The 12,984-nt window shown below is 43.3% G+C and overlaps 1 protein-coding gene across 1 annotated transcript in view; it reads left to right on the top strand.

Annotated features, from left to right (window-relative positions):
• Positions 1–12,984, top strand: part of KCNB2 (potassium voltage-gated channel subfamily B member 2) — a 302,495-nt gene that overhangs the window by 16,976 nt on the left and 272,535 nt on the right. Inside the window, exon 2 of the mRNA XM_088471445.1 lies at positions 5,958–6,653. Within this exon, the coding sequence (XP_088327571.1) occupies positions 6,075–6,653 (579 nt within the window). The 5' untranslated portion in view covers positions 5,958–6,074. The remainder of the gene's footprint in view (positions 1–5,957; positions 6,654–12,984) is intronic.

Here is a 12,984-nt window from a genome sequence, read left to right as displayed (position 1 = left end):
CTGTCACTCGCTTTGCGATGGATTCCTATGTGCTTTCGTAATTGCAATGCGAATGCTGCACATATCCAATGCGGCTTATACGCTTGCGTGATGGCAACAATCGCTCGATCTGCGTACATAATGACCATTGGGTTCGTCTCTGAATCAGGCCCTTAGCCAGCGATGCACATATCACTTTAACCTTCATTAAGGAGCAGGGTTCTCACTGGACTTCTAAAGCAGCCCCAGTGTGATAAATAGCTGTGGGCCAGCAATCTTATCGCTGCAATAAGTGGTGATACAAAATGTTAAAAACCGCAGTAATATAATAAATAGACCCCATACTCATCTAAGGTATTCTCCAAAGGCAGCATAGATAGTGCACTACTGTCAGCAGAAATTGTTGGCTATTTGTGTTTTTTTCAATGACTATAGCTGTGACCTGGAAGATCTCTAATAAATGCTGACATTTGTACTGTAAATAAAAGACATTGAAATCGACTCAACGTTATAAATAAAAAGCCGTTGAAAGGTTACTCGTCGCTTAATTACTGTGAAAGCAGCCAAGCAGTTCCGGTAAAACTTTATGAAAAAAATGTGACTACCCAGCTGAAATCATTCATAGATGAGATAAATCTGCTAAATGCAAACTGCCTCCAGGACTGAGCACAGCACATTAATGACCCTGGCCTGTGTGACATACACAGCCTCCTTAGGTTCTTCACACAACTACCTCTCTAATAAGCATCAACAGGTCAGAGCTGAATTAGAATGTTCCCAAATGTCCTTTTTCAAATGATCAAAACAAGACCTTTAGTGGCAGAGTTTACCTAGAACTGCAAGAATGTAGCCCCGTAGTAATATCCGCCACTGCCATTATCTACACTGGAAGTCGCTTCGCATTGGAAGCACTTACTGCTAATCGAACGCTGCAGCCCTAGAAGCCTTAGGGGTCTATTTACTAAGCAGTGTTAGGAGACAGAGTGAAAAGTGATAAGGTGCCAGCCAATCCGCTCCCAACTGTCATTTTTCAAACACAGCCTGTGAGATGGCAGTTATGAGCTGATTGGCTGGCACCTTATCACTTTTCACTCTGTCTCCTAACACTGCTTAGTAAATAGACCCCTTAGTCCCTAGAAGCCGGCCTTTTGATTTGCGCAGATTTACAGTCCGCTGGAGGCCTCCCACGGCGATTATGCTACGGCCACTGTTACTTGCTAATTATATCAACAATAGAGACTTGGGCATCAATGAGAGGAAAATTTGCAGATGATACAGTGTGACCTACGAAAGCCACAAAACTCTAGAGTCTGTATTATGACTTGTAAGCTGACTACAACCTACTTCAATACCAACTTTGGTAAAAAAAAAATAATAAAAAAATACTCTTTTTGGCTTGGTTTTGAACTGTTCTTTGCATACGGCTTGGACCATTTACTATTGGAGAGGCAGAGTGAAGGAATGAAGTGACCAACAAGCGTAAATGTAGTCTAAGTACAGTAGGGGGGCATTTTCACGTAATTGCCACTAGCGTAGACCTTTCAGTTAAAATAGCACTGCGGGTGCTGACAGACTGGTTCAATGAGACGAAATGGGCAATGACAGCACTAACCAGCTGCTTCTGATTGGATGTTTGCGTATTTACATCTTCAGCTTATAGAACGTAATTAATTGATGCGGATGCTATATTTTATGAGGTTGTAGCCATCTGTATTTACATTAATTTATTGAAAATGTCTCTTTGGACTGTAGTGGGCAAGAATTTCAGTTAATTTCATTAGCATTCTGTATCTATATAATAATTAGTATGGGGGTCAGGACGCAGGGCCAGTGCAAGGTTTCTCCGCACCCTAGGCAAAACTGCAACCTACTGAGCTTATCCCCACCACCAGTGAAAGTGAGAAGACATCATCTTAGTTCCACAGCTGCCACCTGCATTTAATACAACAAGAATGTCTCTCTCAGACACAGTCATAATATTGTGATGGGCAGACTCTGTGGCGCCCCCCCGAGATCCTGGCTCCGCTAGGCAGCTGCCTAATGGTAGAGCCGGCCCTGGCAGGACGCTTCGTTGGATGTGTGCAGCTGAGCATAAAAATCTGCTTTTTAATGCGTGTGCCGTTAATATCAGCGCTCTATGTGGGTTTTCCTGATGTTTTTCAATTATTTTTCCAGTTGTTTTTTTTACATTTATTTATTAATTTTTGAAGAAAGTTGAACTGGAAGCCTATGGGGAAAATTTAATGTGCCGCAGTAAATTACCGCACACTAACTAATCTCCCAAGGCTATCCAGTTAGCCTCGAAGGGCGGTCGCCGGCAGCACTTATCGAGGATTTTTTTTCAGGACCTCAGCAGGATCCGAAAAAATTCCTTTTTACTTAGCCTGTTTTCGGGAACCCGGCAGCAAAAACTCATAGGTTCTTGGACTTATTACGGATTGTATGCATATTCACCCGAAAACTGATCATTTTTCGGGGGGGGGGGGGAAATGGTCTCTAAATTAAACGCCAGAATTTAAAATATGTGAAAAAGTCCCGCTTTCACTCTCGAAAAATTTTCGGGGCTAATTGAATTCCCGTCTATATATGAATTTCCTGAATATTGAAACAAGATTTTCTACCAATTTTTCAATATACAAATGTTGTTTTTTTTTTAAATACTGTATAAACAATGCAAATAGCAGACAAATGCCTAAGTAGTTTTGGGTTGTAATTGATAGTAAATGATGCCAAAAACAATTGGAGTGCCTATTACTCAGAACATTTTGCTGACATGCATCTACATAACTTATGGCTGTACCTCTACTGAGCTCCATATTTTCTAGTCTTCATTAATTTTGATCTGACTATAAAACACAATTCTTGGTATCTTATGGGAATATTTATATTACTTTAATGCAACCCACCAATACATTTGTAGGCTGTGTTTACTTTTAAAGGCATCTAAGCATCTATCTTGCTATTCAGGGGGCAGGAAATAAATGGTTTCCTAAGTCACAGTTTAAGTTTTCCTTCTTTTCCTTTATTATTTGATGCTTTAACAATAACCTATTTTAAAAATAATGGAGGAGGAGGTGTTGGATAGAGGGAGATGAAAATATGGGCGCTCGAGGATGGAGTTAGGGCACCTCCTATCATGATGATAGCATCAACTCTCTCTCTCTCTCTCTCTCTCTCTCTCTCTCTCTCTCTCTCTCTCTCTCTCTCTCTCTATATATATATATATATATATATATGTAACCCTGCATATATTGGCCCTAATTCAGAGGTGGATGCAGATGCAGCGGTTTCAGGGGCGTCTTTAGAGAGGAGGGGGCCCGTGTGCATCTCCCGTCACGGGCCCCCTTCTCTCACCCCAGCGGCCGGCAGCCAACTGACGCAGCTGGACGGCCACTGCAGATTCAGTAGACTCTGGGCACTAGTGTGCCCAGAATCTACTGCGCATGCGCAGATCACCGGGGAAAAGGCGTGGCCAACATTTTCCCGGCAATTTCCTCACAGCGCATGTGCAAAACGCCGGAAAAATGCCCATTTCTTGCGTTTTGAGCAGCGCTGAGAGACCCGACGCGGGACCTCGGAGAGGTACGTTTTAGATAATATGGGTGCAGGGTGTGTGGTGCAGGTCCCCCCTGGACCCGGGGGCACGTGCGCACCACACACCCTGCACCCATTATAGATACGCCCCTGAGCGGTTGTAATATGGAAATGCTACATTTTCAGCCCTCCCCTTCTGTACTAGCGTACGCCAGACAGTGCAAGCCCTGAGGCGCCCACTCTCACTGCCTGTGGAAAGCGCAAATCTGCCGGTGTTTCTGAAACTCCAACATTGGCGCACCATTGCTACTACCATTGATATTTGCACCAGCCCATGGCAGATGCAGTGCCTCCTTCTCCACTTCGGGTAAGCATGGCCTCTGTGACTGCAGCTCTTCATTTGGAAACGTAGCTGTGAGCACTGACACGCTCATGACACTCCCACAGTACGTCCATGAGACGTGTTCAGGCCACCACCCAGTCACTGCCCAGGAACCCCGCATGGTGTTGCCTCGCCTGTGCTATACCAGCGTCTCCCTACACAATAGCGGACTCCATGTACACCCAGCAGAATGCATGCACTGTAGGAGTTGCCAGGACTTTTCACGCATGCGCAGTAGCAAATAATCGCACAACTGCGCAAACATCGACATTGGGTCCACCCCTGAATCATGTCCTGTGTGTGTTATGCTAACCAGCATGCAACACTCATTTGTCTGTATATACAGGAACTTTAACAACATTTCAGTATTCTTAATTTATTTTTGTCATTTTAAATCTTGTATAGTTGTTGATGAAAAACACTGATACTTTTCAGAAAACGCATGTAGCCATAGGGATCATTGTGCCTTATAATCACTGCAGGGAAATTATACTTATGATCCCATTTGAATATATATATCTCTTTATATATATATATATATATAAGCTTCATAATGCGGGAAGGTGCAATCACAGAGATTACTAGACTCTTCAGGGAGACAGGGAGATTGTTACTATTTCGGGGAGTCTCCCTGACAAACAGGGAGAGTAGGCAAGTATGCTTTACCTCATGCTATTTAGATTTCTTTTGCATCACAATATGGTACTAAACAGAAAATTACAATAGTTTATTAGGCATTAATACCAAAAGTCACAATAGAATCCTATATGATATTTTGATGCAAAATCTACAAAACACTCCATGAAGGAAACTTATGGTGCAAACACACGGTCAGACTTCTGGTCGATCAGATAATGATAACAATCGTTGTCTGATCGTCCTGCATGCGCTGGATGTTCGATATCGAACATCCAGCGCATGCACCAACCCCATATAGACTATAACGACCCACGATTAACGATCGCGAGTCCATATAGTAACCAGGCCAACCTGGTCGATATCGACCAGGTTGGCCTGCATGCACAGGCGATGGTTGATATCGACCATCCGTGCCCATGCATAGACCATCGTTTGGTCGTTTGAAGGGGCCAGAAACTGGTCGATTGGAGCAATAACGATATGATCGATATCGTTATCATTCAAATCGACAAGGGAAATCTGATCGTGTGTATGCACCATTATTCTGCATTTGTTAATACATTTCATTTGTTTCTTTAAATGCTAAATAAAAGCCATGTGTGGGTCCATTAGGGGTGGGCAATAAGTGGCCCCCTTGCTGTTGTAGAAATACACATCCCAGCATGCCCTGTCACCGTTTTGCTATTTGGCCATGCTAAAACTGTTGCAAGGCTTGTTGGGATCTGTAGTTCAAAAGCAGCTGGAGAACCACTTATTGCCCACTCCAACTGCTACCAACATTTCAGAGGGGCTTTTTAATGATTTAACCAATCAGAGCAAACATACAGATAATGAATTCCCTGCACAGTAAGTGGTCATCATTTATAAGACTAATATACTGTGCAAGTGCAACTAACCTAGTTGAAGATCTGCATCTCTTGGTCAAGTAGTGGTTACTTATAGTGGCTGAAGTAGAGTAAGCAGTTAATAATGTAGTGGTTACATTTGTCTAAATTTGGCTCAATGGTAGTTGGTAGTGCATTGTACTGTAAATACAATGGGATGTGCTGTAACAAAGTAATGGGCTTACCACATATGTCTAACAGAGACCCTCTGACGGGTAAAAGACTCGATGAAGCCTTTAAAACAGATTACCTGCTCTAATCACCCTTATATAGGGGAGGTAATCAAGTCAATCAAGCTAGAGCTATCTGTTTTGTCCTAGACACACGGTTAAAAAATGAAGGATTAATTGCAGCTGTAAACACATCTACATGTATCTAAAAGACATACTTAAAGTGTACCTACAGTAAATGCAATACAGATTAGGTGCATTTTAACATGCAATAAAACACATTGCAAATGCCAGTAAGTACAGGTTTTTTGGTGGTATTTTTACATTATATGAAACTGTCAAATTAATATGTATTTCTGTATATTGCAGCTTGAAGAAAGGGTCTCTGTCTTATCAGGAACCTGCCTGAAATTTGACAAATCTCCTCTGTATTCCCCATGACTACCAATTCCGAGAAGCTCGACTAAGTCCTGTGTTATACACAAAATGGCAGAAAAAGCTCCACCTGGGTTGAACCGGAAGTCATCAAGGTCAACTCTCTCTCTTCCCCCAGAGCCGGTGGAGATAATTAGAAGCAAAGCATGTTCACGCAGAGTGAAAATAAATGTAGGAGGCCTCAACCATGAGGTCTTATGGAGGACTTTAGACCGTCTACCAAGGACTAGATTAGGGAAACTAAGAGACTGCAACACACATGAAACTCTCCTGGAAGTCTGCGATGACTATACCCTAAATGAGAACGAGTATTTTTTTGACAGACATCCAGGAGCTTTTACTTCCATTTTAAATTTCTATAGGACAGGGAAGTTGCACATGATGGAGGAAATGTGTGCACTGTCGTTTGGCCAGGAGCTGGACTATTGGGGAATCGATGAAATATATTTGGAGTCCTGCTGCCAGGCCAGATACCATCAGAAGAAAGAACAGATGAACGAGGAGCTGAGGAGAGAAGCAGAGACTTTGAGAGAGAGAGAAGGGGAAGAATTTGATAATACATGCTGCCCAGATAAACGGAAAAAGCTTTGGGACTTACTGGAAAAGCCAAATTCATCAGTAGCTGCTAAGGTAAGTTCCATAATGATCTCTGTTTAGTATTACTCGTGTACGATCATAAAAATTAGGTATTACTTTTTCTATGTCTATCCACGAAGTAGACATGGTTGGTCATGCTTAAAGAGCTAGTGGTAAAATTTATTACAGTTTACTTATTGAGGTCTAAACTTTTAGAAATGTTTCCTTCACTACTAGGGGTATATTTCCTAAAGTGTGGGTTTTTAGAAGTAATGTTGCCCATATCAACCAATCAGATTTTAGCTATTATCTTCTAGAAGGTGCTAGATAAATGTTAAGTAGAAGCTGATTGGTTGCTATGGGCAACAGCTCCACTTCTGAAACTCTGCACTTTAGTAAATATACCCCATAGAGTCACTTTTTTTTAATTGTGTTTGATGTATTTGTGATTCACTTTTTCAAGCTGCTATCTGTTTAAAGAACATGTATGGGAGATCACATTTACTTTGACTAATACCCCTTTCAAACATCCTGTGTTTTTGCTCGTGAACGTTCTTCAACCAGGGATAGTGGTATGTGTGAAAAGATACAAACTGAGACGTAGTCCCGGGTCCACGTCTCTGCTCTTTACCAGGGTCGGCTGAAGCCTGGGAATTTCCCGAATCTTAAGTCTGAAAGGTGTATAAGTAGCCTCATCTCTACCCCCTTCAAAATCTGTCTGTCTTGTTGTATTGAAAAAAAAATCTATGCTTAATTTACTTTACCTGATAGACTTTACAGCTGATTATAATGCTCCACATCCACTTAGTCCGAGAAAAATATTTTTCAAAAGTAATATTTGTCCTTTATAGAGAACACATTTCCTTATAAGTTTCGGACAATGCTAAAGGGCAAATTTTGTAAAAAACAAAACAAAAAACGATTGTGATATAGTATATATATATATATATATATATATATATATATATATATATATACCGTACATCTGCTTAGAAAAATGCCACCAAGCCCTGTAAGAGCTTTTGAAATGACAGGGTATTTTATTTCATTTCAGTCCACATATATACTGTACAGTTGATATATTACTAATTTGACTCAATTAAGTGACTGCCTGCTCTCACTGCAGCTCATTAGTCAGTAAAGGAGTATAAGGGTTTGACGTACGTGTCGACTAAGTTGTAAATAATGGAGTCTGTATTGAGCCTGTATTTTATCAAGTAGCAGGATTACAGATGGGTTTGTCAGCTAAGTGCCAAATAAACCTTATTTTCTTGATGAATTTCATGCTGCATCTGATTTTCAGCACCTACTTTACTTGCCTAATGGGAACGTTCTTGTGCAAGCTTTTCAAAAATGTACTTCGCTCAGAGCTATGTAAATAAATATTTAAATTATTGTCAGTCTCTGTAAGAGAGTCTGGGTGTTCTGGAGACACTAAGCATTTACTTGCAATGTTATAGTCACTGTTATTTTCCAATTACAGTTCAAATAGGAATGTGATATCCTTTTCATGGAGTGTAAAAAAATGCAAATTAACTATATAAAGGTGTATTTTCCTGCCAAACTGATGTTGGAACGGGTCCTTAGTAAGGGCTGGAGGAGGGTGTGTGTTGCCTGACTAGAGACTGCAATCAAGAAGCACTATTAAATGTTGGGCTGCGGATGACCTTGTACTAAGACTAGTATTAAATTTGCAATCCACTAATAATGCATGTACTTCAGGTAGTGTAAATTAGCCTTTCAATAAAGCTTTCTGTGGTCATCCAAAGAGAAATCCTCCATTACCCAGAATTCAGAGCCACAGATGGATACCTAAGGAGAAATCACAGGCCATAGGAGGCCAACATAGTTTAGCAATCTTGTTACTTTAATTAAAGCACAAACTCTTAATTCTCATAATTTAAAATTTAAAAGAAAACTTATACATAGAGCCAACAATACCTAATTGGGATGGATGGATGGATTTTTATGTTGTTGGTGGCCTTTTCAAAGTCTCTATGTGACTCTTTTGAAGCTCATGATTTCCCCTGCACCCACCGCTTCAGTCTATCCTGAATTATATTATTGTTTTTCAAGCTATTCTTTGGATTGCTTTTGTGTGTGGCACAAAGTAGGGCTTACAGGTTAATCACTACTCTGATAGACATCAGATTCAGTGTTGACATGGGCTTCATACTGTAGATTGGCTGATCTTATGAACTTTAAAATATTTGGACCAAGTGGAACCCAGGGAGAGAATTTCCTTTGGAGCCCCCCGATTCACAAATCCGTTGCCCCCATACACACACACGCACATGTTGCCTTCATAGCCTCACACACTCTGCCCCCATAGTCTCACACACACACACACTGCCCCATAGCCTCACACACACACACACTGCCCCATAGCCTCACACACACACTGCCCCATAGCCTCACACACACTGCCTCCATAGTCTCACACACTGTGCCCCAATAGCCTCTCACACACACACACACTGCCCCCATAGCCTCACACACACGCTACCTCCATAGCCTCACACACACACTGCCTCCATAGTCTCGCATACCCTGCCCCATAGCCTCAAACACATACACTGCCCCCATAGCCTCACACACACTGTCCCCATAGCCTAACACACATGCTGCCCCCATAGTCTCACACACACACTGCTCACATAGCCTCACACACACTGCCTCCATAGCCTCACACACACCCTGCCCTATAGCCTCCCTCACACACACACACTGCCCCCATAACCTCACACACACACTGCCCCCATAGCCTCACACACAAGCTGCCCCCATAGTCTCGCACACTCCCTGCCCCATAGCCTCCCTCACACACACACTGTCCCCATAGCCTCATATACACTGCCCCCATATCCTCACACACACACTGCCCCCCATAGCCTCATACACACTGCCCCCCATAGCCTCATACACACTGCTCCCATAGCCTCACATACTTGCTGTCCCCATAGCCTCACACACATGCTGCTCCAAAGCCTCACACACACGCTGCCCCCATAGCCTCACACACATACATGCTGCCCCTATAGCCTCATACACACACACGCTGCCCCCATAGCCTCACACACAAACTGCCCCCCATAGTCTCACACACACACTGCCCCCCATAGCCTCATACACTGCCCCCCATAGCCTCATACACACTGCCCCCATAGCCTCATACATATTGCCCTCATAGCCTCACATACCCGCTGTCCCCAAAGCCTCACACACATGCTGCCCCCATAGCCTCACACACACACACACGCTGCCCCCATAGCCTCACACACGCTGCCCCTATAGCTTCACACACACACACGCTGCCCCTATAGCTTCACACACACACGCGCTGCCCCCATAGCCTCACACACGCTGCCCCCATAGCCTCACACACGCTGCCCCTATGCCTCACACACACACGCGCTGCCCCTATAGCCTCATACACACACACGCTGCCCCCATAGCCTCACACAGAAACGCGCTGCTCCTATAGCCTCATACACACACGCGCTGCCCCTATAGCCTCACACACAAATGTCTCTTAGGGGTAAATTTACTAAGAATCGTGTTTTGTTGAGTTTTGCCATTTTTAAACTCGATTTGACTCCCTGAAACTCGGGTGATTTTAGGCTTTTGAAACACTCACATTTACCAAAAATCGTGTTTTGCTGAGAGTGTGTTTTCCGATGTTGTATCTGATCAAGATTTCTGACCCGAGTTTGCAGTGTCTGACACTGAACGCAGTCAAACACTCCCCAACAAGCAGTCTGCACATAACAGTGAGACATGTGAAGGCTGCTTGTGTGTTTTAACTGTAAAAAAAGGTTAATTTTAAAAAATAAATTACGTAGGGTCCCCTCAAAAAAAGCATAACCAGCCCTGGGCGCCTCAGTAGTTCCACAAATGCCAAAGGGCAGGCACGCTGGCACCTGTAGTTCAACTGTAGAAAAACAATAGTTTACATTATTATTTCAACACCATTACCCCTGCACCCACCGCTCCAGGGGTGCGGGGAAGAGCCCTGGGCTTCAGCTTAAGAATGGGATGCTCGGAAGAGTGGGGACCCCTGTATTGGGAGGATTCCCACCTCCCCTGAGATCCCCGGCTTGGGCTGACTGGCTTGGGGTGATAATGCTTTGGCTGGGGTGACCCGGTGAAAGGGTCCCCTGGCTGTGGCATTATACCATGGCCAGATTTGAGCCCAGTACTGGTTTTAAAAATAGGGGAACTCCTACGCAATCCCCCCCCCCCCCCCTCTATTAAAACCAGGACAGGCTCAGCAGCCCAGTGCTGGTTCCTAAAATACGAGGGAAACCTACTCGTTTTCTCCCCTGTATTTTTAGAAACCAGGACAGGCTGAGGCGCCCGGGGCTTGTTATGCTTTTTGAGGGGGGACCCTACGTAAATTTTTATTTAAATGAACACTTCAAACTATCTGTAGATGCAGAAAAATACACAGATCACACTGATCTGTGTATTTTGGGGCAAAACACGCACCTCAGGAGGTGGTCTATTTAAAACTTCTATTTAGGTCTGAGTTTGCTACAATTACACCTGTAATTGTAATCACAATTCTTGGTAAATTCCAGAGTTGTATACTTTACAGTGAAAGTACTTTCAAGCTTGGCCGATGGTGTATTTAATCGTGTTTGCAATCTCTCCCGAGTTTTTCAGTGTACATAGAGAAATCTCTTTTATGGTGCATACACAGATTTCTTATCAGATATGAACGATAACGATTGTAAAAACGTTCAATCGTACATATCTTTGACATATAGGGCATACATCAACCAATGATGCTCGTTCCCGCATGTCAGATAACTATCTCTGACATTGACTGTGGACCTGATTCAGACCCGCTCGCTAAGGTACGATCGCTCGCTCTGAGCGATTTTCGCCCATCTGCGCATGCGTATAATTCGCAGTGCGCGTGCGCAAGCCATTCGTTGCGATCTGATTTTAGTAGCTCATAAGGTCGCTGCTTTGAGTGACAGATAGTGCCGTTTGTGGGTGTTAACAAGGGAAGGTGCTTGTGAACGGGGGAGTGGATGTGCGAACACAGGCGTGTCTGCCCGCCAAAACGCTGTTTAAAGGGCGTGTATAATTAGCAAAGTAGCGTCATTGTACACGTCACCTGCATGTATTTCAGCCAGCGCTGATCTCTGTGCTTGCGGAAGGCTAAGGCAACCCCAAGCGCTGCGAGCAGCTACGATGGCTCACGATGGTCCCGGTTAATCCTTCATTTCCCGGAGATGATATGTGTTGCGAGTGGCAAGGGAGCATCTTAAGATATTTGCGAGCGCACTTTGCCGTAGCTCGCTAAAACTTAGTGGGCATCCTTACGCGATGCAGTGCGAGTGCTTAATTTAAATATCCGGCCCCTTTTTGCCAGCGAGCGATCGCATCTTGCGAGCGGGTCTGAAAGAGCTCCTGTGTTTGCAGACAGATTTGGATGATTTCATTCATTTTAATACTGTCAGAAATCGTTCATCGTTCATGAAATCGTTGGTCAAATCATTCATCATTCATCGTTGATCTAGCAAGTCTGACCGTGTGTATGCACCATAAGTAGTAAATTATTTCTTAATCATATGCAAAGGGGAAGAATGGTAAATATTATATTACCTTAGGTTACATGCTGTGGGGATCATTAAGGTCTGAAAACTTATTCTCTGCCAATCAAGACCTCCCTCGCTACTCAAACAGCACTGGCAAAAACTGTACTTAACTGAAAGCATCTGAGCATAATAACTATGTGTGTCTTTTGTTGCCATCTAATAACACCCCTGTTCTACAAAATGAATATATATGTAAAAAAAAATTAGCATAGATCTGTTTAGGCATGTTATGTTTTCTTATTTGTCATTCATTTCCTTTGATAGAATGGATGATTGCTTTAATGTGAAAAGGTTTAGGAGCCTAGTCATCCTACTTGCCGCGAGGGATACTTATCACCAGAGCAATTCAGCAATGTTCCTGTGTGGGGACAGCTATTCCGAATAGCAGCTGTCCCCGTTATTAGTAGCACGGCTACTTCTGTATCAGCATTACTTACCTCCCCCGTTGCCAGCTTCTGAGGTCATGCGTGTGCAAAGCTGCTGGGGAGGCAGTGAGGAGGCAGCGGAGGGAACCATTCGGATCCCTCATTGCAACCCCCGAACTCCTTCCCATAGGAAGGAGCGCGGCTCCGAGAACTGGCACCATCTGAATATTAAGCAGCCCTAACGGACCCCTAATAATGACTGGCCCGTTACATAAAATTTGGAAACTATGTGTAATGGGCCATTTAAGTTATGATAAATAGGCCCCTTGATCTCATAAAAATGTGTTTATTATATTCAGCAATTCCATAAATTATGTGACAGGTTTTGCCATGTAACTAGTAAGGAAAAGA

The sequence above is a fragment of the Taudactylus pleione genome, unplaced genomic scaffold (assembly GCF_031769625.1).
Source record: "Taudactylus pleione unplaced genomic scaffold, aTauple2 ptg000114l, whole genome shotgun sequence".
NCBI lineage: Eukaryota > Metazoa > Chordata > Amphibia > Anura > Myobatrachidae > Taudactylus > Taudactylus pleione.
The sequence above is the reverse complement of the archived record's forward strand: the minus strand, read 5'-3'. Positions and strand labels throughout refer to the sequence as shown.